General features: G+C 42.8%; 1 protein-coding gene across 6 annotated transcripts in view; it reads left to right on the top strand.

The window, feature by feature from the left end:
- ATP7B (ATPase, Cu++ transporting, beta polypeptide) overlaps nucleotides 1-27,955 on the top strand; it is a 65,669-nt gene that overhangs the window by 4,884 nt on the left and 32,830 nt on the right. For 5 of the 6 annotated variants that reach the window (XM_008565838.1, XM_008565836.1, XM_008565834.1 and 2 more), the window contains exon 2: nucleotides 19,360-20,593. In XM_008565838.1, coding sequence (XP_008564060.1) covers nucleotides 19,360-20,593 — 1,234 coding nt within the window. The remainder of the gene's footprint in view (nucleotides 1-19,359; nucleotides 20,594-27,955) is intronic. The other variant, XM_008565837.1, reaches the window with a different exon arrangement.

The raw sequence follows: 27,955 nt of genomic DNA, 5'->3' as shown, positions 1-27,955 counted from the left end.
CATGGGGTGGGGGGTGGTATGGGGGGCTTGGCAAGGCTGGAAGACTGGTTGTGGAAGGTCCCATTTATCAGGCTGGGAGTTTGGACTTCACCCCACAGACTGGAGAGCTTGAGCATGGGAAAACAGTCTGGGGCACTGCTCCAAGGAGGAGGGTTAAGTGGGAAGGTAGCTGCTGGGAGACCAGCTGGAGGCTATTGAAAATGATCATCCCCTTCCAGAGCAAAGGTGGCTGAAAAAACTAAAAAAGAACTGCAAAATTGACTCTTCTACCCTGATTGGCTGTGGAATTGTCTTCTTAGTAGAGAAACTAGGCTGTCTAGACTGCACTGTTCGGAGTGTCAGAGGCCAATGGTAGTACTAACAGCAGCAACACAGAGTGTAGTTGGTACCTGTGTAGCTGGGTAATAAGCTGGATTTTAAACACTTCTTTACCTCACACATTTTCCTCTGAATGAGAAGGGTGGAGATGGCCCAGTGACATGGCCACTGCTTACTGATACCATAGTGTAGTTATCAAGGAAGTATCCATGTTCAGGTGACTTCATTATCATTTTTATCTGTAGGAGAAAATTGCAATCATTGCCAAGTAAAATTCTGAAGCGTCTGTCACTTTTTCCTAGGATAAGTTAAAGGAGAAAATCTGAGTGGATCAAAGGTCAGTGCAATAGAGGGCAAAGCAGAATGACTTTTCATGGTAGTGCAATTCACAGCAAATACGACTTTTAAGACACCAGGAATTGTGAAATCTGTTGTTTCAGAACATAGCAGTTGTGTTAGAACCAGAAATTCAGACAACCATGTGGTGGTGCTGCTAACAATTTCTCATTTCTAGTCTCGATTGTGTCTTCTAATGCCTTTTACTTGTCCTTTGTCAACTTCTTGCGACTCTTACAAGCCTTTACCACTTGCAGAGAGCCTTCTGCTCATTCTTCACCTGATTCTCAACATGTGATCTCACTTATCGCAAGGAAATTGGCACCATTGGTGGTTCTATCCACCTTCAATCTATTTTGTTTTGACCTACAACCTTTTTTTATCTTCTGATCTGTAATATCAGAGGACATTCCTGCCTTGTTTTCAAGGTCGTCATCTCTACCAGTGTCCCTTCCTCTCTCGAGTCTTTATTGGTCATCTTTTCTCTTCACCTCCAGTCTTTCCCTTTCTCTGCAGACTTTTCCCCTTTACCTGTGAAGCCATCCAGTTTGCCTTTGTTCTAAAATCTCTCTCCTATCCTGTGTCTCCCACTAGCTGTTGTACTATTTCTCCCCTCCCCTTCTTCCTCAGTCTTCTAGAAAGAATAGTTAGTACTTGTTTCCATTCTGTCAATCACTTCAAGGTTTTTCCTTCATTATCTTATCAGTTTATTGGATATAAAGGAAATACAGGGCTGGCCCCATGGCTCACTTGGGAGAATGTGGTACTGATAACACCAAGGCCATGGGTTCAGATCCCTATATAGGGATGGCTGGTTACTCCCTTGGGAGAGCGTGGTGCTGACAACACCAAGTCAAGGGTTAAGATCCCCTTACTGGTCATCTTAAAAAAAATAAAAATAAAAAATAGAGGAAATACATATAAACATATATAGTTATAAAGCATAACAACATAGAGAACACCTGTGAATCCCAACTGACCCAACAGCAAGATGATTATCAACACTGTGGCTTCCCAGCTACTGCTCCTTCCTTAGCTTCTTGCATCATCCGTAGAATTACCCACTATTGAGGCAACCACCATCCTCAACTTTGTTGTAACCCAGCGTTTTAAAGAAGCTTCATCACACATATACTGTTACCAGGCGATGTATCCAGATTCTTGGTCCATGAAAAAAGAATTTTTCATGGCACCGGCAAAAGGTAAGGAAGAGAGGGACAGAGAAACATGATACGGCTTTATTACCAAGTGAGGGTACATACTGAGGAAGTGCGCAGGCATCTCCGCCAGAGAGAGACACACGCACCCCTGACCTCCTTCCTCTCCATCCCACATGCAAACTCCTAATGGTCCCCTCTGCCTCTCCTGTCCTGCCTATTGCGCAGGCTCTGGCCAATCCAGTCTGAATATTTATGAGCAGCTTCACTGGAGCATGTTTCTACTCTGACCTCCCTCAATATGAATACTTAAACGATAAATTATTTAGTTTTCTTGTTCCTGAGCTTTGTAAAAATGTTATCAGTGTGTTAAGACTTAAGGGACTAGCTTTTCTCACTAGACATTATATTTCTAGGATTCATTGCTGTGTAATATGCCATTGTGGGGAGATGGCACAGTTTATCCAGTCTCTTTGGAGAATATTGGGTAGTTTGTGAGTTTTTACACTTGTGAGCGACTCTGCTGTGAACTTTCTTGTTTGTGTCTCTTTATGTTTGTGGATAGTCTACCTGCTGCTTTTCCCATTGCCTTCACCACTCTCTTGAAACCTTTCTTGTTTAGGTTTCCAGGAATGCCAAAGGCATGTCCTTCCCAGTTCTTATTTTAATGGTCTCTGTCTGCTATGGTTTGAATGTTTTGTCCTCTCCAAAATTCATTTTGAAACTTAATCTCCAGTGCAACAGTATTAAGTGGTGTGGCCTTTAGGAGGTGATTGAGTCATGAGGGTTCTGCCCCTTGTGAATAGGATTAGGTACCTTTATAAAAGGACTTGACTAAGAGAGTTTGCTGGGTTTTGCCCTTTTTTGCTCCTTCCATCCTTTCCTCTATGTGCCATCTAGACAGTGCCATCTGTGGGCAACGGACCCTCACCAGACATTGAACCTGCCAGTACCTTGATCTTGGACTTTCTTGCCTCCAAAACTGTGAAATTTTGTAAATTTTAGTGAATTTCTATTTATAAACTACCAAGTCTCAGGTATTCTGTCATAGCAGCACAAATCAAAGACCACCTCACTACTGCATTTTTTAAAAACAGCTTTATGAGGTATAATTCGTATAACCTACAGTTCACATATATGTGCAACCATCACCACAGTCAATTTTAGAATATTTTCATTATCTCAAAAAGTAACCCTTAGCCTTTAGCTATCACTCTGTGACCGCTATGTCTAAGCAACCACTAATTTACCTTCTGTCTGTATAGATTTGCCTATTGTAGATATTTCATATAAGTGGAATTGTATAATATGTGATCTTTTGTGACTGGTTTCTTTCACTTAGCATAATGTTTTTATGGTTCATCCCTGTATTAGTACTTCATTCCTTTTTATTGCTGAATAATGTTCCATTGTATGGATATGCCATGTTTTGTTTATGCATTCATCAACTAATGGACATTTTGCTTGTTTCCACCTTTTGGCTATTAGTGCTGTTATAATCATTTGTGTACAGTTTTTCTTGTGGATGTATGTTTTTATTTCTCTTGGGTATATCCCTGGGATTGGAATTGCAGGGTCATGTGACACCTTTATGTTTAACTGTTTGAGGACCTACCAGACTGTTTTCCAAGTGGCTGCACCATTTTATGTTCTGTCTAGCAGTGTTTGAGAGTTCTAATTTCTCTAATCCTCTCCAGCACTTGTTATTATCTGACTTTTTTTATTCTAGCCATCTTAGTGGATGCGAATAGGTATCATTGTTGGTTTTGATTTGCATTTCACTAATGACTAATGACTTCATGTGCTTGTTGGCCTTTTTTTATATCTTCCTTTGAGAAATGTCTATTCAGATCCTTTGCCTGTTTCCAAATTGGGTTATTTGTTTTTTATTGCTATGATGTAAAAGTTCTTTACGTATATGAATCCATTGCCAAGTTCCAAGTCATGAAAATTTACTCCTATGTTTTCTTCTAAGAGTTCTATAGGTTTAGCTCTTAAATTTAGGTTTTTAATACATTTTGGAATAATTTGTGTATGTGGTGTGAAATAAAGGCCCAACTTCATTCTTTTGCACGTGGCTAACCAGTTGTACACCCTGTGCTCTTGGCTGCACCATTCTGGAGAAGAGTTTCCATCTCGCTGAGTTGGGAGTGGGAAGGGAGCATGGTCTCGGTTCAGATACCAGACTTTGACTGTTCTGACCAAATTTTACTGGATTTTCTTGAATAAATGTTTCTTCATTCATTGTATGTCTTTAGCACCATTTCTAGAGACTTTACTTTATAAAAAAATTTTTTTTCACCGGGCCAGAGAGCATGCTGTCATGCCATAAGGCCCTATTTCTCCACTGAATTTGACACTTGCATCAGTTAGAATTATATTACACTTGTATTTGTCTGTGTGTATAAGAAAACCTCAAATAATAGTGGCTGTTAGTGAAATCTGGAGGTGTGTGTCCCAAGTTGGTGTGGCATCTCCATGGTCATTGGTCATCAGGGACCCAGACTTCTCTCTGCTCTAGCAAGAGTTAAAAGATAAACATAGGCATATTAAAATTTTAAAGAGTTTATTTGAACAGACAGTAGTTCATGAATCAGACAGCACCAGACCACAAGCAGTTTAGGGCTCCATCGAGGGGGCAGCATGAGGGGAAAACTTTTATAAGGTATTCACAAAAGGAAAACAAAGACATTTGATTGGTTAAAATGGAAATTTCTAGGCCGACCCGTGGCTCATTTGGGAGAGTGCGATGCTGGTAGCGCTGAGGCCGCGGGTTCGGATCCCATATAGGGATGGCTGGTGCGCTCACTGGCTGAGCGTGGTGCAGACCACACCTTGCAGAGGGTTGCGATCCCCTTACCGGTCAGAAAAAAAAAGGAAATTTCCTAGTTAGTTGGCAGCTTCTGATTGGTAAAGTCTGCAGTTAGAAGTTAATGGTGGTTTCTGATTGGGTAAGCTTAAGTTTTGTTTTATTGTTTGGAATGTTGACCTAAAAGAAACTGAGGCCAAACATAAAAAGCATAGGATTTATTGAGCCAATGTGAAGATTGCCACTGGGGAAATGTGTAAGGTCAGGTCACCTGGAGAAGTGTGCTCTTAAGAGGGCCAGCAGAGCTTAGCGTTTATAATCACAAGAAGTGGGAGAACCAAACGAGAGAGAGGGAATGCAGCCCCTCTCTAATCACTTCCTCAGTTCTTCTACTGGTTGTGCATGACATATGGACTCAGGATTGTTACTAGGTTACATCCTACATGCAGGGATCTAGGATGAGGGTTTATTCTAGGTTACTTTACGACTTTCTGGTGCCATCAAGTCTGCTTTCAAGTAAAAATGATCTTATGATAACATTTTCCAGGACATGCGGGATATAAATACTGACTTATCCCAGATCTCCCAAGGCACTACAATTTAGCTGACATGGTCAGAGCAGATTTTTTTGTTATCAACACAGAGTTGGGTTTCGGTTTGCTTAAGGTAGAGACTCAAGGTTCTGGAGCCATCACAGCCAAATGAGCTCATAATTATGATTGTTATTATTTTTAACACAAGCTAGGATGAAACGTCATCCTTCTGCTACCTCATGACCTAAGATGGCTGTTAGGGCTCCAGCAATCTATTGAATGTTACACACAGCCAAAACAAGGAAGGGGCAAGGACAAACCTGTTCTCTTTTAAGGAACCTGCCCAAGAACCCTGACAAACAACTTTTCCTTATGCAGATGTTCCTTGAGTTACGATGGGGTTACATACCAATAAATGCATCTTAAGTTGAAAATATCATTATGTCAAAAATGCATTTAATACACCTAACTTACTGAACATCATAGCTTAGCACGGTCTACCTTAAATGTGTCCAGAACACTTACGTTAGCCTACAGTTGGGAAAAATGATCTAATACAAAGCCTATTTTATAATAATAAAGTATTGAATATTGAATATCTCATGTAATTTATTGAATATTGTAGTAAAAGTGAAAAGCAGGGTGGTTGTGTGGGTACTCACCATAAATGTACACAGCTGAAAGCACACTGGACCTTCAAACACTGAAGAATGTTTGAAGCATTGAACTAAAATTAATTGCCGGATGATGGGGATGCTACAGCAGCAGGGTCATCAGTTTCTCTGTCTTCTGATGAGGCTCAAGAATAGCTGGGCATCAGCACTTGGTGGTGGTTTAGTACGCATAGTGTTCTTTGGGAAGGTACCATATTTTGACTGTACAGTTTGTTTCTTCTGTTCATTATATATTTCTGTATAGCAAGCCAGAGCATCCTGTAGCTGCTTGTCAGCTCTTACAAATCCCTCATAATTGACACCCAGTTTTTCTAACATTTGTACGCCACTGCTGATGATAGTAGCAAACACCTCCACCAATTTATTTGCTGTGAACTTCCTTGGTATGTCAGATATAAATTCTTCCTCTGACTCAGCTTCTTTACTCCTTTCTGCCTCCAGTTCGATCATGTAACACTCTTAATCCTGTTCGTGATGCCAATTGTAAAGCTAGGCGATCACGCCAGTTGTTGGGCTCTTTTACCTGCTGGTAATCCTGCACCAACTGGGCCAATTGTTGAGCTAGGGCTGGGTCTGGAGCCCACAGACCCCTCAAGCCCATTCACAGACTGGGTCACAGACCCTTCATACTCCAGGCTGGTCACCAAACCCCTTCATGCAGGTCTATGATCGAGGTAACCAGCCAAAAGGTCCTTGGAAGCTGTAGGTTGGAAAGCATGGCTGCGCTGGGCAGACGCTTAAGGCAGGCGCCCGCCTGTTTCACTCAAACTCAACTCTCCTCTCCGCTCCTCTCCTCTCCCCTCCCTTCCCCTCTCCTCTCCCTCTCCTCTCCTCTCTCTCTCCTCTCCCTCTCCTCTCTTCTTCTTCTTTCTCTTTCTCAAGAAGAACACAAGAATAGCAACAAAACTAAAAAGATACACTGGCGCACATGTGCACTAACTCCACATACACACACACACACACACACACACACACACACACACACACACACACACAATTTGCTTACAAAGAATGCTGAACCACACCCAACTGGACCTGAGGCGAGGGCCCTGACCAAACTATTCTGTTTTCCCAACAGATGAACTCCTCATTGGAAAGCTTTTCAGCCTTAATGCCAACAAGCTCACGAATATCTTCTTCATATCTTCTTCATCAGCGTCTAATTCTAGCTGTTTCCCAAGTACTAATTTCTTGTTGCTTACTATTTCACCAACAGCAGAATCTTTGTTAAATTCTTTGAATGTGTTCACGTCTTTCAAACTTTCTTCCAAATGCTGTTCATGCATTGCTGTGTGACTTATTCCCATGCTGCAGTGTTCCTGATAGCGTTGAGAATTGTCAAACCTTTCCAAAATTCTTGGTGTGTTCAGCCATATTTAGTTGCTTCAGTAGCCCATGCAAACGTTTGATGTGAATGGTGTGATTTGAATGCAGCTATTGTGCCTTGGTCCGTTGCTTGAACCAGTGTGGCTGTGTTCAGGGCAAATGCACAACCTTTATGTCAGGATGCATTTCACAATACGAGGGTATTTGTTCTACTGAGGAATGGTGGGGGGAGTTTGTGGAAACACAATTAAAAGATAATATGAGTCTTTCCGTGAACTTTTTAAAGTACCCTTGTATGCTGTGGATACCTTGAAACTGTCTAAGATCAGAAGACTCTTGAATGGGATGTTGTTTTACCTACAATAGTCTCTTGCCTACATAATAAAACAGTCAAAAACCAGCCTTCTAACAATGAAGATATCATCCAGGCAAGGAAAGGGTATGCTTGCACATGTTCTTGAATGCTCTGGGGTTCTCCAAGTGGTAGATTAGGAAAGGCTTTAATTTGAACTGTGCAGTATTTCCACTCAAAAGCAGTGTTACACAGTTTTGAATGCCTTGAACCCTGGCATTGTCTTGGACACTTGATGAGTATGGATAGATCTAAGTAGGCTATGTGGTATACGTTTCTGTATCTGGTCTTCCATCCATGACAAGTAATTTTTCCGTATCATAAGTTGACTCAGCTGTTTTCTTCATGATGGCAGTTGATTTAACCAATGCTGATGATTTCACTGCATCACTGATTTGCTTCTTGTCCTTTAGGATTGTTGAGATCAAGGATTGCAAAAGTCCTAACTTACATATGTGATGGCCAGAACTGGCTTGCCATCTTCATGTGGGCAATTATCTTGAGTTTCATCTCAAGAGTTTTGAGTTTTGTCTCAAGAAGCCTTCCTCTTCTTCTCACCAGATCCAGGAGACACAGATGGGCATTTGTAGAAATGAGGGAATGCAGAAACACAAAACAGAATACCTAAAAAACCCTGCCAACACAGTACACTGGTTGTTCACTCTCGTGATCATGTGCCTGACTGGGAGCTGTGGTCACTGCCTAGCATTGAGAGAGTATCACATCACATATCGCTAGCCTGGGAAAAAACCGAAATTCAAAATTTGAAGTACAGTTTCTACTGAATGCACACCCTCATAAAGTTGAAAAATCATAAGTGGAACCATCGAAGTTGGGGACCATCTGTATTTCATTGGCCAGAACTTTGATGCAGTTTTCAACATTTTTAAGTTGGAAGATTTTATTTTATAAAACCCCAACTATCTGTCTTCTCTTGGAAGCTCTGGCATCACCAGGCCAGTTGAGAACAGTTGGCTGGAGTAGAGGAATATCTGCCTCATTAGGGGGGATGTGAGCTCTTCATGTGGCCACAAGCCCCACCCAGCCTGTTCTACTCATTTAAGTCACTGCCTGCTCTTGAAAGTATTTGAGTTTAGACCTCTAGCTTGGAGGAGGGATAAAGGGATAAGTAAGTAAAGGAGGAGGGGCCAGCTTTGCATGGGACCCCTTCTGAATGTCGAATATTTATCTGAAAGTTTAGCAGTATGTTTTACAGCAAACAAATATGTAAGTTGTTTTTGTTTGGCATTCTCTGCCATTTATTCATTCAACAAATATTTATGGAAAAACTCTTTTAAGTATCAAGCACTGTTTTAGTGCTAGGAACATGGCAGTAACTGAACAAAGTAGATGAAAGATTCCCGCAGTTGTGAAACTTATCTCCTAACTGGGGAGACAAGTCAGTGAACAAATAAGTAAAATATATGAGGGTACTTAAGAAAGTTCATGGAAAAATAGAATTAAAAGATAATACTAATCTTTCCATGAACTTTTTGAAGACCCCTCTTATATTATTATGTCATGTGGTGGTTGAGTATTCTGGAGAAAAATAAGTCAGGGCAGGATGATAGGGAGTTGAGAGTGTTTGAAATTTAAATAGGGTAATTTGGGGGAAGTCACTGAGAGGGTGACATTTGAGCAGAGACCTCAAGGAGGTGAGGAAGTGAGCCATCTGGATATGGAGGGTTAGGGGGAGGTATTTCTCCTTAAAATTTTTTTCCTCATTTTTTTTTCAATTTTCTTTATATTTTATGGGGTACAGTGTATTGTTCAATACGGGTGTATACTGCACAATGACTCACTTAGAGAAGATAGCATAGTTTTGTACCTGTTAGTCCACCCCTTCTCCTCCCCCCAACCTTGGGGGATAGGTATTTCTAAGCTGAGGGAACAGCTAGTACAGAGGCCCAGAGGTGGGAGCGGGCCTGCTTTATTTAAGGAGCAGCAGGATCAGAACGGTTGTAGCAATGAGGGTCTGGGAGTGTGAGAATCAGTCAGAAGATAATAGAGTTTGGCTTCTAGAAAGAAGAGGAAGCAGAAAAGAAAAAAAAAAAGACGTAATCAGAGTGGAGCAGACTGAATAAAGTCTTACAAGTCATTGTTAAGGATTTTAGCGTTTATTCTAAGTACATGGGAACCCCCTGGAGGCTTTTTAGAGGAATGACATCATCTGACTTCCCCTTCAAGGGATTCTTCAGGCTTTTCTGTTGAGAATAGACTTTACAGAGGTAAGAGCAGAAGCCAGGAGGTCGCTAAGGAGATTTTTAAAAATAATGCAGGTGAGTCAGTAGACCAGGGTTTTAATAGAGGATGGTCATCTGGGGGAGTGAAGAGTTGAAACAGTAAGGCTAGGCCTGTGAACCAAACTGACTCCATTTTCCCTGCAGAGGATACTTTGTTACTTTTCCACTCTTCAGTCAGACCCCCCAGGGCACATGATTATCCCCTGGCCCTCCCTGATATGTAAACTGAGATAAGAGAAACAGATATTCACTGAGTTGCAAAACCTTCCCCAAGGCTTGTTTACTGTAATTGTAAAAATTAAGTTACAGATTAACCTTAGGACCCCTTTAGGAATTCCCACCTGCTGCACAAAGCTTCAAGGTGACTGCTACAGTGACCCACCTGAGGTGACAGTGATGAACTACACCACCATCTTGGACCTACTGAGCATGCGCCCATGATGCAACCAGGAAGCACAGAATGGGCCACCTCCACTGATGCTGGCCTGTAACCCATAAATCCTCTCCCTATAAAAGACCTGAGCAGCTCCACTCGGGGGCTAGCTTTACTGTAGCTACCCCCCTTATGCATAAATCTATATCCCCTCTTTTAGTAAAGTGTTGCTTGCTTTACTGCTGGTGCATCTATGACCCAAGAGCCTGACTTGGTACAATTCAGGAGGTAAGAGGACTCTGGATGCTGGGAATGGCCCTGGGATTTTCCCCATGCAGCACATATGCTGCTCTATTACCTGCACCAGCGAAAATTGGAAGGCCTCGGGCACTAGAGGAGACACTAGCTGCAAGAGGCAAGTGGTCACTGGGACTATTTTGCTCCCATGTCTCTGCTACCGGTAAGTCTCCTGGAGCCGCTGGCCTAAATTCTGACAAGACGAAGCTTTATTCTCTTTTACTCTCTCTTTTTCCTCCCCTTTTCTTCTTTACCTTTCGTCAGCTCTTTCCTGCTGTTCTGTATAAGTGCACCGTGGAGGGCTCCTGGCTGTGCTTTGTTTCTCTGATTTAAATCTAGTCAGTACTTTTCTTCTTTGTACTGACAACAGTGGGGAGAACCGCTTTTGTCAATGACTGTGTCAGTGAAAGGTTGGCCCTGCCGATTGGGACTAGGATAAAGTGGACCCCACTGTTCCTTTTTTTTCTTTGTTTGCTTGGTTAGACATTTAGTTGAGTACTGGTTATCTGAATAAACTTCCAATCCTTGCACCAACTTTTGGATTTTTGAGTCATTTGCTTAGTGCGAGAGGGGCAGGCCAAGCGTGGGTTGCCAGTAACAGAGTGAGGACGGGGGGGATTTGGGTGGACTGGCTGGTGGCGCCAAGGTGCCTCTCCAGTTAGCAGTGCTGAACAGAGTGAGCCAGCCAGCCTGGAGGTGCCTTTTCTCTCATCCCTGCTCAGCTGCGAGGAGACAGGCATGGAGCTGATGGGAACTTAGACTAAGCCAGCGTTGGAGTGTTGCAGGCAGGTGCCAGAAGTGAGGGCAGCCAAAGAAGTTGAATATGCGAATAATGAACTGAAATCCAATGTTGGCTTTTACTTTTGGATAATCTCAGTGTTTCTCTTTTTGGCCCTTTGTAGTCTCTATAATTTAAAACTATTGTAACTTTTTTTTTTTTTTTTGCTCAAGACTGTTTAGCCAAGTGTAATTTTAGGAGAACTTGCATAGGTGTTTTTCGTTGTTGTTTTTGTCTACTGTTAATAAGCCGGTGTGAAGGTCCTGCTGAGCCGGTGTGAAGGTCCTGCTGATCTTGAAAATGACCAGCCACCATGGGCATGAGGAGAAGCTGAGCAGCTCTTGAAGCCCCCCAATACTTCCCTGGCAAGTCTTCCAGGGGGACTTTGGCCTGTACCAGCCCCTTTCCCACACTGGCGCCTGTTTGAATGATGTTTTCATACTTTAATGTACCCTTGCTGCTCTTCTCTCTTACCTTGCTAGGCATCTCCTAGGCAGAACGTGTCTTGTATTCCTCTCGTATCTTCTGCTGTGCATACACTTACATGATGCTCATTTATTAACATTCGCCTCTGTAGGGAAGGGTGCGCTGGTAGAACCCTAACTGTTAGCAGAGTGCTATTTGTCCTGCTCTCGTTCTTTGTGTGTGGAAACCTTCTGGGCTTGCTTCCCAGCATGCAGCTTAGTGTCAGGTTCTGCCATCTTGTCCTGTCACAGAATCCAAAACTCCTCTGTCATCTCAGGAGGGCTGGCCCAGGGTTTTTTCTGGGAAGCCCCGCCTAGTATGAGCCTCTAGCTGGGTTGAGCAGATAATCCTTGTGGGTGCTGAAAAATTTTAACCAGGTGTCCTCCTTCTAGTAGAGTCCTTTGTCCTGGAAGTTCATGGAAACCTGAGCTGCCCATCTGCCTTTGGGCCAAGACTTCTCAGGTTGCAGTAGGATTGTTTAGGGTACCAAAAGGATTTTTATTTCTATACAGAGAAGACCCACAAAGACTGGGAAGGTAGGAGGTAAACAAGATGAATTTTATTCTGGAAAATGGCTAGTGAAATTCGCACATATGGAAGGCAAAATAATTTAGTGCAGTGAGACACTTGAAAATGTGTTGTTCTAGAAGGAATGTGTGAGAGACTAATGCAGTTTACCTTTGCATTGTGGTAAGGCGGACAAAAAAGCACCTTGAGATTCTAGGTAGAAAGCACATTCTGATCTCTATATAGTTCAACTCATTTATTTAAATATAGTTAAATATATGCATTTAAATTTAAATATATAAACATTTGAATACTTATTTAAATATACTTATTTAACATTTGATATTCATCACCGTGTTAGGTCTGTGGGCAGCTAAGATGTAAGATCTTTGTGTTCCAGGAACTTACTGTGTTTCCTGAAGCTGAGCACATGCTTGGCATCAACAACCAATAAGGACTGATCGCAGCCTCAGTGCACAGAGAAGACTTGTCATCCAATAATGATAAAGACTAAGTACTTGCCAGCATTGGTGGTGTTGACATTAGTGCTGTTGGAATTCAGATAAGAGAGAGCTCCCTGCCTGCTAGGATGGCTGGAGGCGACTCCACAGGGGCAGGACTTAAAGGATAAGGAGGATTAGATGGGGAGGGGGGGATCCCTCCTCTGATCTAGGGATCCGGCATGTGGAAAAGGGAAGATGCCAGAAAGAGGAGTTTCCCTAGCTTGGGAAAGGGGCTCATGCCTTGACTATTTTGCAGTCTCCTTAGAGTCTGTGGGAACAAAGGAATATCCACTGTTTTCACCCCAAGACTTGCTTTCTTCCCATCAATTCTCACCTTGATTTATACATTACCATGTGCCCGGTCTGCCAAACTAGAAATGGCATTATCGTCCTTGGGCCCTCTTTTTGTGTTGCCTGCTGGGATCCATTGATCACCAAGCCTAGAGGGCTGCCTCCTTTGTTTAAACCCACTCTTCATTCCTGTTCCTGTCCAAACCATACGTATAATCCTGTAAGTCCTCTGCCTGAAATCTCCTGGCGATTCTCCACCACCCACAGGACAAAGCTTGGACTTCCTGCCCTTTCTAACCTGGCCCTAGCCCTCTTTTTCTGGCTGCATTCTGGGTCTGAGCAACTGTCGAGGGAAGTGGTTTGCACAGTAAAGTATTTAAATTTTCCATAGTTCATGGAACTAACAGGATAGACTATTCAAAAGCATTTGGGACAGGGCTGGCTTGTTGGTTTGCTCAGTACAGCATGGTGCTAACACCAAAGTAAAGGATTGGGATCCCCTCACTGGCCAGCTGCCAAAAAAAATATTGTTTGGGACATATGATCCCAACATACTTGCCATATTAGCTATTCATAGCTACATTTGTATTTGTAATGATCCGATATCACCAAGGAAAAATTCAAACATGTTTAATAACTCATGTTGTAAAAGGCAGGAGATAGATGATACTGATGGCTAAAATTTTTTAAAAATTTAGTGCTTTAAGAGAAACTTCAGTTATCTGGAAAACCCACTTATGCCTAATAAATGAAATGGGAAATGGTCAGCAGGCATATAGTGATCCTGATAGATCCTGTCAGGAAAGAAGAGCCATAGAGAGCAAGCTCACAAGAAAGCAATCGTAGATGTACCAGACTCACCTACACTGGCTGTAGAGGTGCTGCCTAGCCATGGCAGTGCCTGGTGGGGAGGCTGGGGTTGGGCCCAAGGCTCTTAGCATCAAATATGCCTTTCTTCTATTGGGCGCTGGTATGAATGGCATTTCTTGGAAATTGAGGCAGGTTCTTTTTTTGGCTGAGCGCTTGGAAGATAAGAAGCAAACCAGACACATTTAGAGGAGTTGGCTGCCCTGAGCATGCTTTAGAAGTGGTAGCAAACATGTTGTCAAATCCTCACAGAGTAAAACAAGAAGCAGCAGAGTAATGAAGTCCAGAAAGGCTTTTGGCAAATGGACTGGTAGTGAGGCCGCCTTCCCTCAAAGTGGTCAGATGTCTTGGTCAGGAGTTCTTGGGGATTGTGATGGCAGTTTTAATGAGGGAGGAAGGTCATTGTGGGCAGCCCATATGGAGGCAGAATCCCCAGTGACTTTGGGCATGTGTTCTAAATACCCTCACTGAGCACACGCTCCAGTGACCCCATGGTGGTCCATTCAGCTGTGGAGAGTAATACAGAGGGACACAGAGTGACTCTTTTACCAACTGACTTGATTCAGTACACAGTGTGGGCATTCTACAGGCACTTATGTTATTGAAACCCCAAAGGTCCATTTGCTCACTGCTCTGTAGCCAATAATTGAGAGACAAGTGTTGGTGTAAGGAAAGGTGGCCTTTAATCAGGAAGCCAGCAGCCTGGGGAAATGGCAGACTTATGTCTCAAAGACCATCTCCACTTTTTCCAGACTTGCCAAAGAGTTTTATAGAGACAGGTGGTAGGGGCAGCTGATTCATGGTGATCTAAGCAGGGACATACAGGCATAATCGTAAACATCACTAAACATCAAAGAATTTCTCAGATGGGAGCTGATTCATGGTGACTATCCTCTATGAAGTCAAGTCATGGATTCAATTCCTGTTAACCTCAAAAAGATCTAGTTAGTAATCTAGTAAAGAATGGCCATCTGGGTTAATAATTTCTTCTATAATTATTCTGTGTACAATATGAAGAAAAGTCATTATGTTCTAGCAATCATGTGAACAAGAATCATTGTATTCTAATGTCCAGCTGCAAGCTATGCAGTTCAGGTTACAAGAATAAGGAAAAAAAATAACTTTTAATTTAGAAGTTTAACGAAATTGAGTCACTTCTGTGCAGGCTGTTACACATGTAGCAGGAGGTGTTGCCAGATTTAGTGGCTGGCAGAGCTGTTCCTCCCATGAGAGATGAGGTCGCCTCCTTCCAAGTCTCTGAGCTGGTAGGGTGGGGTGTGGGAAGGAGGCAGTGCTGCCTGACAGAACAGGCGGCTGCCTGGATTATCACACTGTCATGTGTCACCTTCTATTAATCCTCCTGTGGAACAGCAGGTATCCTGAAAAGCCTGGACTGTGCATTAGTTCCTGTGGCTATTGTGCCACATATAAAACATATAACTGGCCCTTGTTAGCCAGTGATTTTGGGCAGTCATTTCTTACTGATGTCAAGCCTTTGGTCCAGGGGAAAACAAAGCTGCAGGAAACATGGAACTTTCTTACATCTTCTTGAAACTGCAAGTTATGTTGCCTAGGAAATTCTTCTCACTGAGTATTCTGCACCCTGCCAGCGTTGGAGCTGTGAAAGAGAGCTGAAGTTATTCCAAGAAAACACTCGCAGTTTGGTAATAAAAGGAAGTAGCATATCTCCCCTGCCTCTAGGCTGGGTTTCTAGGTGTGCACACGGCCAAAAGGAAACTGAGCTTAGCTTGGGGAGATGATTCTGTGCTGGGCTCCTGGGCACACTGGCTGGGTATCTGGCAGTGCAGGTGAGGGCGGGCGCGGGCCGTGTGCAAAGATTCACAGTGCCGCATGCATTGTGGTGAGCGAGAGGTTGCCAGCTGGTGGGACGGGTATAGATAAACAAAAGCAAATAGGTACTGAGCAGTGTGCAGCCTGCCCAGGTTCCCAAAGCTGGCTGCCAGACTGAAGACTCAGTGGCAGCCTCTTCTCCCGGGAGCTCATGAGCAGAAGGGTGCCTTCCCCACTGCTGATTAGGATACTTTAAAATGCTAATGTTCAAGCATTTTCCTTCTAACACAACGAAACAGTCTGGTGAAAGTGCACTGCTTTAACAGGGAGTAAACGTGACCCTGGACTCAGCGATGGAGAAAGCTGGGAGTGAGGTGGCCCGGAACCCTGAGCAGTCCTTCCTGGCGACTCTGAGTGACCCACACGTGATCCTCCTGTCTGTCCACAAGCAGTGGTCCTTCAAGAAGAGCCCTGGGGCCAGGGACTCTGCCAGACCAGTGTCTCTGGGGGAAGAAGGCTCGCCTCCATCAGAGGAGGGAGAATTTCCACAGAGGGTTTTGAATGAAACCCGGGAAATGAGTTCCAATCAGGTCAGTGCAATTGCAGAAGGGCCTAAAAAGCCAGAAGGGGCTTGGACCCAGTTTACAGGTAGAGGTTTCTTTCCACGTCTCATGTATGAGTGTCGGGAAACGGTCAGGGTAGGGGGAGAGAATGAATGTACCACCAAGAGGGAGTCAAGGTGATTAATTTCACTGTGGGTGAAGTTTGGTTTTGTTGCTTCAGATGTTGAGGATATTTTGTAAGACTCTATAGAGCAAGAGTTTTCCAAAATGCAAGTCAGACAAAAATGGGTCTTTCCCCCCTTTTTATTTTTTAAAGTGTGTACCTTATTTAGTTAATCTCCACATTTCAACTAAGTAAACATTTTGAAAATGTTTAAGTAAATGTAAGTTTTGTTAGCCCAAAAGTTAGTTCATGTTCAAAAGTAAGACAGTAATAACGTTTTATAAAAGTGAAGGTCTGTGTGGGATTGTTTTTCATCTGACATAGGTGAAATAAAAGTACTTTTAAAGGCATTTTACTAGTTAGATACAAAGGAAAGTTTTCATAAGTAGTTTGCTTCCTTCAAGACTTATTTTTCTGGTGTTCATTGTTTAAAAAGTCTCCCAAACCAAAGGACATTTGTGAAAGGAGCTTTCTGAGATGAACTGTGCAAGAGATTTACATATGTTGAAGTCACATGGTACTTGGATGTTGAAAACAGAGCCTCTTTTTGAGTATTTAAAGGTTCTGCATTTTGTTAAAAACCTGGTCAGGTTTTTAACCAGGATATAATTATGCCCTAACATACTTATTTTAAAATATTAAAAATCTTTTTTGGTGTTCTGAATGTTTGGAAAATTTCAAGAGACTCCTTCAAAGTTTCTTCCCAAGCAAATTTAATAACAGGAGTGTAGAATCATTTTTCAGTGGCTGCCAGTTTGGGTAGCTTTTACAGAGTGGGGATTGGCTGGTTGGGGGTGGGGTGTTAGGTACAATCCTGCAAACTCCATGTTCAGTGAATTTGAATTACTTTGCTTTCCAAAGTAGTTGTGTGGTTTTCATTTTATATCTCCTTAAACTACATTAAATCAGTAGCACTTTGTAGAGTACTATATGAATGCAAAATGGTATTACTTCTGCCAAATTATGCTTTTCAATAGAGTTCCTAACTCTGAGATGTATTTGGTGCTGTCTGAATGTGTGGATAGGACTGTGTTAGCCCAGTAACCTGTGTGAGCACAGTTGCAACTCTTATTTTTCTAAAACTCTGTTGATAGCAGTAAGAAACACTTATTATTAAAAAAAAATAACAATGGGGCAAGGGGAATATATAAAAGTATAAAGAAAAAAAAATGAAAGCAATCATTTTCCCCCTACACACATGAATACGTGTATGCGTATGCAAGTATGTTTATGTGTACATATGTGTGTGTGTGTGTTTTTTTTTTTTTACAACTATGGTATCAGATTATACATACTATTATGTACCTTGCATTTCTTAACTTGGTATTTCGTGGACATTTTTATGTGTATATCAAGGGTACTTCAAAAATTTTGTGGAGAAGTGGAATTAAAAGATTGATATGAATCTTTTCATGAACTTTTAGAAGACCCCTCGTATACGTACGTGTCTGTACCATCATTTTTAATTGCAGTCTGGCTTTTAAGTTCAGGATTATTTTTATTTTTATTTTTATATTTTTTTAAAAGATGACTGATAAGGGGATCTTAACCCTTACTTGGTGTTGTCAGCACCACGCTCTCCAAAGTGAACTAACCAGCCATCCCTATAAAGGGATCTGAACCCGTGGCCTTGGTGTTATCAGCACCACACTCTCCCACGTGAGCCACGGGCCAGCCCTAGGATTATTTTTAGAAAGAATTGAAATTAATTATCCTCAAGTAGGGAAATTTGTAATAGCTGGTTTATAATTATAAAAACCAAACTAAAAGTAATTACATTCTACTATTTTAGGAAATGCTACAGAGAATATTTTAAAAAACAATTCTTTACAATTATTAATATCAAGCTAGTTAAAATTTCCTTTGTGGATATATGAATGAACATTTGTAATCTCCATTTTAAAAGTTATTTGAACCTTTGTTAAGCTGTTCAAAAGCCAAAGTTGGAAAAATCAGTATTTTATGTTCAGGGATTTGGAAAAGATCAGCCCATGTAACTGAAATTCATCTGAGGATATGTAGTATTGTGTACAAGTAAAGAAAAACACGCCTTTTTCTTTTTTTCAATCATGTATTATATATAAAGGCCTAGTCCAAAATTTCTGAAGCACATGATAGTGCTGGTATAAAAACTGTATCTAATTAAGAGAATGAAAGGCTGGGATCCAGTGAATGTGATTTTGTCGCCATATCATCATGTGTAGAAATCAGGAAATAATGCTTGTACTGTGGTGCATTAAGAAAATAGATCCATTTAATTTGATGATGAACCTATAATTTTAGGTAATGATCACAACTCCTGAACACCCAGGAGGGCAGTGACCTTCAGCCGGAGGCAGAACTGTGAAGTTCCTTGTTGAACTCAACTTGCTCTTCTTCCAGCTTTTTCCACTTGCCCCTCTCTGCCCAGCCACTTGTGCTCATTTCTCCTCATTCGGAGCTTGCACACAAAGGTTGTTAAGCACATTTAACCCCTATCAAGTAAGAGTATCAGACAGACTTCCCTTAGGAAGAGATAGAATTAAGGTGTTGCCTATACTGGGATTTGCATTTCAGCAGGACTCCCAAAGTTTGAGCTGAAAGGACCAAATTCTTCAGGGAGGTTTCAGGCCTCAGCCAGAGATGGGGAGCTGCTTTTGAGACACCTGTGCCTTCCAAAAGTGGGCCGCTGTGCTCTCTGTTTCCGTTGTGGGCCAGCCATGCTGTGTCTGTGCATAAAGCGCACCGTGCTTTCCTCAGAAACCTCGCATCTCCAGGGTGAGAAAGACATTTCACTAAGGTGGGCAGACAGTTGACTTCTAGGTTCCGAATCACAGAATGTCAGAGCTGTGAGCCTGTTCATTTTGTAAATGATGTTTTTAGCTTTCTTTCTCTGCATTTTATGTTCTTGTGTTGTTGGGATGTTTTGAAACCAGTGGCATCATTTTCCATTTTCTCAGTGCCAGGCAAGCTGGGATATTATAGAAAATATTTAATTTTAAGGATAAAAAAATGTTGTGTCTTTTCTTTTTAGATCTTATCTAAACTTTCTCTGCCTGCTCATGCCTGGGAACCAGCAATGAAGCAGAGTTTCGCCTTTGACAATGTTGGCTACGATGGTGGTCTGGACGGTGTGTTCTCTTCCTCTCAGACAGCCACCAGCACCATCAGCATTTTGGGCATGACTTGCCAGTCATGTGTAAAGTCCATTGAGGACAGGATTTCCAGTTTGAATGGTATTGTGAGCATTAAGGTTTCTCTGGAACAAGGTAGTGCAACTGTGAAATATGTGCCATCAGTCATGAGCCTGCAACAGGTTTGCCATCAAATTGGGGACATGGGCTTTGAGGCTAGCATTGCCAAAGGAAAGGCTGCCTCCTGGCCCTCAAGGTCCTCACACACCCAGGAGGCTGTGGTCAAGCTCCGGGTGGAGGGCATGACCTGCCAATCCTGTGTCAGCTCCATCGAAGGCAAGATCGGGAAACTGCAAGGAGTCATGAGAGTCAAAGTCTCACTTGGCAACCAAGAGGCAACCATCACTTATCAGCCGTATCTTATTCAACCAGAAGACCTCAGGGACTATGTAAATGACATGGGGTTTGAAGCTGCCATCAAGAACAAAATGGCTCCCTTAAGCCTGGGACCAATTGATATTGGGCGGTTACAAAGCATTAACCCAAAGAGACCTTCAGCTTCTGCCAACCAGAATTTCAATAATTCTGAGACCTTGGAGCACCAAGGAAGCCATATGGTCACCCTGCAACTGAGAGTAGATGGAATGCATTGTAAGTCTTGCGTCTTGAATATTGAGGAAAATATAGGCCAACTCTCAGGGGTTCAAGATATTCAAGTGTCCTTGGAGAACAGAACTGCCCAAGTGCAGTATGATCCTTCTTGTATCACCCCAGTGGCTCTGCAGAGGGCCATTGAGGCGCTACCACCCGGGAATTTCAAAGTTTCTTTTCCTGATGGAGCAGAAAGGAGTGGGACAGATAATGGATCTTCCACTAGTCATTCTCCTGGCTCCCCGCAGAGCAACCAGGTGCAGGGCACGTGCAGTACTGTGGTGCTCACCATCGCTGGCATGACGTGTGCATCCTGTGTCCAGTCCATTGAAGGCGTGATCTCCAAACGAGAAGGGGTGCAGCGAGTATCAGTCTCTTTGGCTGAAGGGACTGGAACAGTTCTTTATGATCCCTCTGTAATTAGCCCAGAAGAACTCAGAGCTGCTGTGGAAGACATGGGATTTGAGGCTTCGGTCATTCCTGGTATGTAGTTGGTATATGTTTGAAGCATGTCCTGAGGTCTTCTCTTTTTCTCTTCGTGTCTTATGACATAGTACATGAGTGGTTGGATAGGTGAGCCCTGCTCACTGCCTTGAACGTTTACAGTTTTACAAAATTCTGCAAACTTTCTTCATGTGTTAAATTTGTCAGGATAGAGGAAATAGAAATTCCAGATGTTTAGATTTTGCTTGTCATGTAGCTGGGACTTGAATGCTAACTTGGATTGGGGCTTCTTTTCTGGAAAGAATTCTGATTCTGTGTTCTGAGAAAGAATATCAGGCCCTTGTCTTACGAAAGGAAACATTATCGCTCTCTCTGAAGATTTCTCTGCTAAACAAAACAATAATAAAAACCACAGAAGCTTAGTCTGAGCACCTAAAGACCATTCTGTTAAAAGTGGAAATTAAGGGCTGGCCGGTTAGCTGAGTTGGTTAGAGAAAAGGAAACATTATCGCTCTCTCTGAAGATTTCTCTGCTAAACAAAACAATAATAAAAACCACAGAAGCTTAGTCTGAGCACTAAAGACCATTCTGTTAAAAGTGGAAATTAAGGGCTGGCCGGTTAGCTGAGTTGGTTAGAGCACAGTGTTATAACACCAAGGTCAATGGTTCAGCCAGCCACCCCACCCCCCACCCCCCCACCAAAAAGTGGGAATTAAGGAAAAGATTTAACGGTGATTTTAGCAGTGATTTCCTTTGATGGCTATGAGAGAAGAGGGCTGGGGTGATGGGGTGAGTATGACTGTCTTCACAGAGCAAGGAGCCCACATGCCTTGATGTCACATCACCAGACAATTTCCGTAGTGGCAGCCACCCCGCTCCCTCCTCTTTGTTTTGTTTCATTTCTCTTACATGAGAGCCCTGCAAATGCAGCATCACTTTAACCCTTTCTTGCATTTCTGCCATGAGTCAGGGCCTGTGCTAGCTGTGGGCCTACTACATGAGTAAGACTTGTTTCTCCTGAGAACTGATGTTGTAGCTGGGGGAGACAGAAAAGGAGTGAAACCTGCTTGAGCCCACGTAAGGGGTGCCTGAGCCCGACTCTGGGCTTAGGAAAGACTCCAAGGGTGAGCAGGAGTGAGCCTGGTGTGAGAGATGGGGGAGGGGGCACAACACATGGGCCTTGCATGTGAAGCTGAGGGACTGGACTTTATTGTAAAGGTGAGGGGAGCCACCAGTGGATTTCAGGTGGAGGAAGCACAAGATCCGATTCTGTTACAGAAGGCCGGTCTGGTGCCAGGGTATGGTGCAGATGGAGGCAGCAAGACCACGAAAGAGGCTGCTTAGAAATGATGTGGATTTGAACCACTTTCAGGAGGCCAGCTCCACCAAACATGGGGTCAGATTAAGGTAGTGTGTGTGATGGGGAGGAAAGGCAGAGCCCAGGATGAGCCCCTAGCCATGGTGTTGTGGGATAGATGGGTCTTGACCTTCAAGGAGAGTCTGGGAGCCTTGGGAGATGACAGAAACCCAGGGAGAGTGAGTGTGAGATGGGAAAGAAATGGGCGAAGGGTTGCACAGGGAAGGAGAATGTCCCAGACAGGTGAAGCAAGAAGAGGGTGGTGTGCTGGAAATAATGCAAGGGCCACAGAGGCAGCAGTCAGAACAGTGTCTATCAGGGCTAGCCACGGGGAGGCCATTGGAGGCCTCAGCAGCTGTTTTGAGCCCCTGGGAAGGTGGGTGGAGCCCGGTCTGCACCATGCTGAAGGGGTGGAGACCACCAGCAGCTCAGGCTGGAGAGGGATGGAGAGGGCAATAAGACAGGTTGGGGGTGGTTGGGTGGTAATCTCTTAAGTGTTTAGATGCCAGATGCAGGCCCTGTAGGCGCATGCAAGTCTGTAGACTAGACTGGGGCGTGGCTGTGCTTCCTCAGTCTTTTGGCTGTAGCTGGAGGCCTTAGCAGAGACCGCTGGCAGCACACTGGGCTGGCTGGCCTTTGGTTCCCCACATCCCGTTTCCTATGGCCACTGAGATAAACTTTGTGTCTTGGAAAAGTTCACTCTATTGTGATACTTTCCGGCCTCCCCTCTGTACACACAGCGCCCACACCATTGAAGGGAGTGGGTAAGTCATGTAGAGTGGCTAGACCACATTCTGTACTTTGTCTTTTGTACCAAGTATCAGGAAGGAGTTTTTCCAAAACAAAATCAATAAGGAAAACACAGAACAGTAAATCCTGTACTCAAAAGGTAAAAAATATAGTATAAGGTTACCACCTGCTGTATTTATGTGAGGTTTAAAGTCTTTCAACAGTACAGATTATTGGCAGTAAAAAGAAATTAGCATTGAACTACATATTATATAGTAATTGAATTTGACTGCGTAAACCTAGAAAGAAAAGAAGTGATTTTTATTGGGCAGGATTATGAGAATTATATTTAGCCTGAGAGGTACTTAGAGTATCAGATTTAGCAGATAAAAATATAGGACACCCAGTTAAATTTGAATTTCAAGTAAACAATGAATTTTTTTTAAAGTATAAGTATATCCCATGTAATATTTGGGACATACTTCTAACAAAAGTTTATTTGTTGTTTATCTGAAATTCAAATTTAACTGGACATCCTATATTCTACCTGGCAACTTTAGTATAAACCATTAGGTGCTGGTGACTATTTTTTATAACTACTTAAATGCTAAAATGATATTATTCGTATTTGACTGGTCTTTCTTGATTGATTAGGAGCTCCTTGTGGACAGTCTTCAAATCAGTGTGACTTGTTTCTCCTTGACCTTACTAGCAGCCAGCACATAGTAGGTATTTGTGAGGGAAGTGAGAGAGAAAGTAATGGGCTGTGACAAGCAGAGTCACAGGTAGCTCAGTGGAGGGCTTTAATACAGGGAACTGATTACAGCGGTGTGAATTGAAAAACCAAACAGGCATTGGGGGAAACCCCAGGGATTAAACACCAGCAGAAAGCTACCTCCTCCAGGGCTGGAGGGTCTGAGGGTCAAGGGCAGTTGCTATGGCCCAGGGACTGAGGTCACTTGGTGGGAACTGGGACTACTGGAACCATGAAGGGAGAGGCCATGGGCAGGAGCTGGGATCCCAGTAGATAGATGGGGAAACACCTTGGATTTGCCTGTTACCTCATGGGCCAATTTAGTCAGAGACTCGTTGGCAAGGAAGCCTGGGAAGAGTGGTTTGCAGGGTCAGCCCCTGTCATAGTGGAGCAGGGGGAAGGAGGGGAATGTTCTGAAAGCAGATAGGCAGCTTATTTGACAACTTTCACTCAGCTTATTTGACAACTAAAATACATTTAGACCTGCTATTTATCTGGAGAGCAACTCTGCGTTTGTTCACTGATTTGCACAGTAGGTATTTTTTTGAATGAACAGATGAATGGATATACAAGTATGATGTAGTGTGAGGAAAAGTCACCCGTCATGTACAGCGTGTTCCTCCCACCCTTGTGAATGGGTAATGTCACTTCAGGGGCACCGATCCCTCATCCCAGCATGTGCTGAGGGCCTGCTGGCTTCCAGGTACTGGTCTGGGTGACCTGAAGTGCTCTGAGGCAGTTTAGCACCTGCGCATATGTGGTTCACACTCATAGGGAAGCAGGTCACAGGGAGCCATCATTCAAGGCAGATTAGAATAAATGTGACAAGGAAGGTGTAGATGAAGCGTGCTTGGGATTCAGAATTTAAGGAGAAAGTCCATCCTCTGGTGGTGGGGCTCCCCAGAGACTTGATGGAGAGGGGGCATTGGAGCTGGGCTTGGATAGGGTTTCAGAATGGATATGATCTCAGCAGGCAGAAATGGGCAGGACTGCACACTGGACAGAGGAGACGAGCAAAGGCCTGAGGCGGGAGGCCACTGCTATGCTTTGGGAGCAATCTGGCTTGGATGGAATTTAGGGAATGCGTAATGGAAGGTTAGGTTGGGCTCCCAGCACCCTGGTCCAAGCCACTCATCTCTCTTCTGATCCTGGAAGAGCGTCAAACTGGTCTCCACGCTTCCTGCCTTTCACCTCCGTCTGTTCCCTACCCAGTGTTCAGAGTACTCCTGTTACTCTGCTCCAACACCCTCTTATTGTGTGTTGAAAGTCCTTGTGGTTGTCTAGAAGCCCCTCCTTCACCTGTTACCTTCCTGACTCCTTGCAGTCTTCAGCTCAGGCTTGCTGTCATTTCAGGATCATGTACTCAATGTCCCCTTTGTCTGGAATGTTCTTGCCCCCAAATCCATGTGGTCTGCTTCTGATTTTCATGTATGGTCTTCTGGTCTTTTCCAAAGCATAGACGTTATATTTTGAAAGTCATAGGTTTGTTTTGTACATAGTTTTGTAATCTCTTTTTTTTCAGTGGCTGCATAGCATTCTATTGTGTAGATGTACCATAACTTACTCAATCAGTTTCCTGTTGGACAGTTCCCATCTAGTTTGTGTGGGTGTGATTGTAAATGACATTGATGGACATCTTTGAGGCTAAATCTTTGTGCACATAACTATTTCCCTAAGATAAATATCTAAAATCATAATTGTTGGGTCACGGGGTATAAGCTTTTTTATTTCATTCCATCAGCAAATATTTGTTGAGCTTTTACAAAGTGCCAAGCAGTTCGGGGTACTGATTTTGATAATATTATCAAATAGACTCCCAGAAAGCTGAGTCAATTTACATGTTCGCTTTCAGTATTAGCATAGATTGGTAAATGACTCAGTACTGTTGGTTTGTTTGGGTTTTTGCTGATTTGTTTTTACTTTATTTAGCAATCTTCAGAAGCCCAGAATTTAGTTGGGTCATACCTCAGTGTTGAAGAATAGCTATGTATAAATTGTAGGTCAGTAAGGCGGTATGGAATACTCTGTAGTAGAATGAATATTATTGGTATTGTTGACTATGATTTTTGGATTGAAAGGCAGGTGAATTCAGAAAATAGTGAAGGACTGGGAAAATAGGGAGGAGTCTGACAGGTGCAGAAGGGTTGATGGGTAGGGGAGGTGAATGTTAAGAGGTCATGGCCCCAGATGTTAAAAGGTCATGGCCACAGACTATTCTGTGAGTTTGAGATCCGAAGGGTGGACGGTGTCACTTGGAACAATGAGAAAACCTGTGCCTGGGGTGAGGAGATGTCTCTGCATCAAGAGAGTGGAGGTCTGTAAGGCCAGAGTACTGGAGAGGTTTTACTGAAGGTCTGAAAGTGTCAGTCAACTGGACTCTTAGAATGACTGTAAATAGTTTTAGCACTTTTCAAAAAATGAGCAAAGCACTCCAATATGTGGTATTTATTTAGAAGATAAACTTTGATGTCATGGGCTGTTGTCAATACAGGTTAATGCTAGTCTTCTATCTTCCGCAGCTGTGGATTTCAGAATAATGAGAGTCCTTTGTTAAATTTTAGGCATTTCTAAATGCATTTCTTGTCATCATAATAGTGTGACTTTCTGGAGTGATGAAAACATTCTATGTATTGATCTGGGTGTTAGTTGCATAGGGTATGAGGGTATGTCAAAAAGTTCATGGAGGGCTGGATGGGTAGCTCAGCTGAATAGAGCACTGTGTTACAACACCAAGGTCAGGGGTTCAGGTCCCATACAGGCCCAGCTGCCAAAAAAAGAAAAAAAAAAAAAAAAAGTCAGGGAAAGGTTATTATTTTTCATTTTATTTTTCCACAAACTTTTTGAAATACACTCTTAGACATATGTTGTAGGCAGAATAATGGCCCTCAAAGATGTCCTTGGCATAATCCCTGGAACCTGTGAATATGTTACTTTACCTGACAAAAGTGACTTTATAGATGTGATGAAAGTAATGGACCTTGAGATGGGGAGATCCAGGATCATCGAATGGGCCCAGTCTAATCTCATCAGTTATTAAAAGCAGAGGACCTTCTCTCGCTGGGTTAGAGAGATGTGACAACTGAAGAGAGATTCAGCATTTCTAACTTTTAAAAAATTTTTATAGCAGTTTTAGTTTTACAGAGAAATTGAGCAGAAAGTGCAGATAGGTCCCATACCCTCAACCCAACCACACACAGAGTTTCGCCTATTACTGACATATTACATTTGTGTGGTACATTTGTTACAATTATGAACCAATGTTGATTTATCATTAATTTTACATTAGGGTTCCCTCTTTGTATTGTGCAGTTCTATGGGTTTTGCCAAAGCATTGCTAACTTTGAAGGTGGGGGAATAGGGCCACGAACCTAGGAATGCAGGTGGTCTTTAGATGTTGGAAAAGGTGAGGAAACCGATTCTTCCCTAAAGCCTCCAGAAAGGAACACAGCCCTGCCGACACCTTGATTTTAGCCTGGGAAAACTCATGTCACACTTCTGACCTACAGGACTGTAAGGTAGTACAGTCCTTTGTGGTCTTTGAGCTACTAAGTTTGTAGTAATTTGTTATATTAGCAATAACAAACTAGTACAACATATATAAAGATCCATAGATTGATACTGTTAAGATTCGTGCATCTTATGCTAAGTAAATTATACCTTTAAAAAAGACAGTGTGGTATTGGCACAAGGATAGACGAAAAAGATCAGTGGATATAATGGAGAGCCCAGAAACAAGTGCATATATGTGTGGCCTTCTAATTATGGCAGAGGTGCCGCTGGAACTCAGTGGAGAAAGGGTGGTCTTTTCAGTCTGTGGAGCTGGATCAATTGGATATCCAAATGGAAATAAATTAACCTTGACTGTGACCTCATACTCTACACAAAAAATAATTGAGGTGTATCTTAGACTTAAATTTAGAAGTTTATTAAAACAATAGAGCATGTAGAAGAAAATGTCATGAATATTTTCATGTTGTAGAGGTAGGCACATCTATTGATAGAGCACAAAAAGTACTATTAAAAAAAGATTGATAAATTGGGCCTTATTAGCATTAAGGAAGGACTTCTTTTATCAAAGACACCATTAGAAGAGTGAAAACACAAGCTCACTGGGAGGAGAGGTTTGCAATGCAAACGGCTGAGAAAACATTCCTATTTAGAATATATGAAAAGGCAAACAGTTCATTAAAGGCTTGATTCTCATGGGGAGGGATGCAGACCTCTTGTGATTGAGTGGACAGACACTGGAGTTAAACAGAACTGGTTTAGAAGCTAGTTTTATGATTTTTACTACCTCTGAGGGATTAGAGGAAAATTAACTTCTTATATCTCATTTCTTCATCTATAAAATGGGGGTAAATAACCTTATGTATTTACCACACAGGGCTATTTTTTTTTTTTTTTGTCTTTTTGTCTTTTTCTGTGTCCGGCAACGGATCGCAACCCTCAGTGTTGCCCCCGCACCGGACTGGGGACCGGCAACGGGATCGCAACCCTCGGTGTTGCTCCCGCGCCTCGCTCAGCCAGTGAGCGGGAACTGGTCTGTATGTGGGATCCGAAC

This window comes from Galeopterus variegatus, unplaced genomic scaffold (genome assembly GCF_000696425.1).
Source record: "Galeopterus variegatus unplaced genomic scaffold, G_variegatus-3.0.2 Scaffold208, whole genome shotgun sequence".
Taxonomy (NCBI): Eukaryota; Metazoa; Chordata; class Mammalia; order Dermoptera; family Cynocephalidae; genus Galeopterus; species Galeopterus variegatus.
Note: the sequence above shows the minus strand (reverse complement) of the source record. Positions and strands in the feature narration are given on the sequence as shown.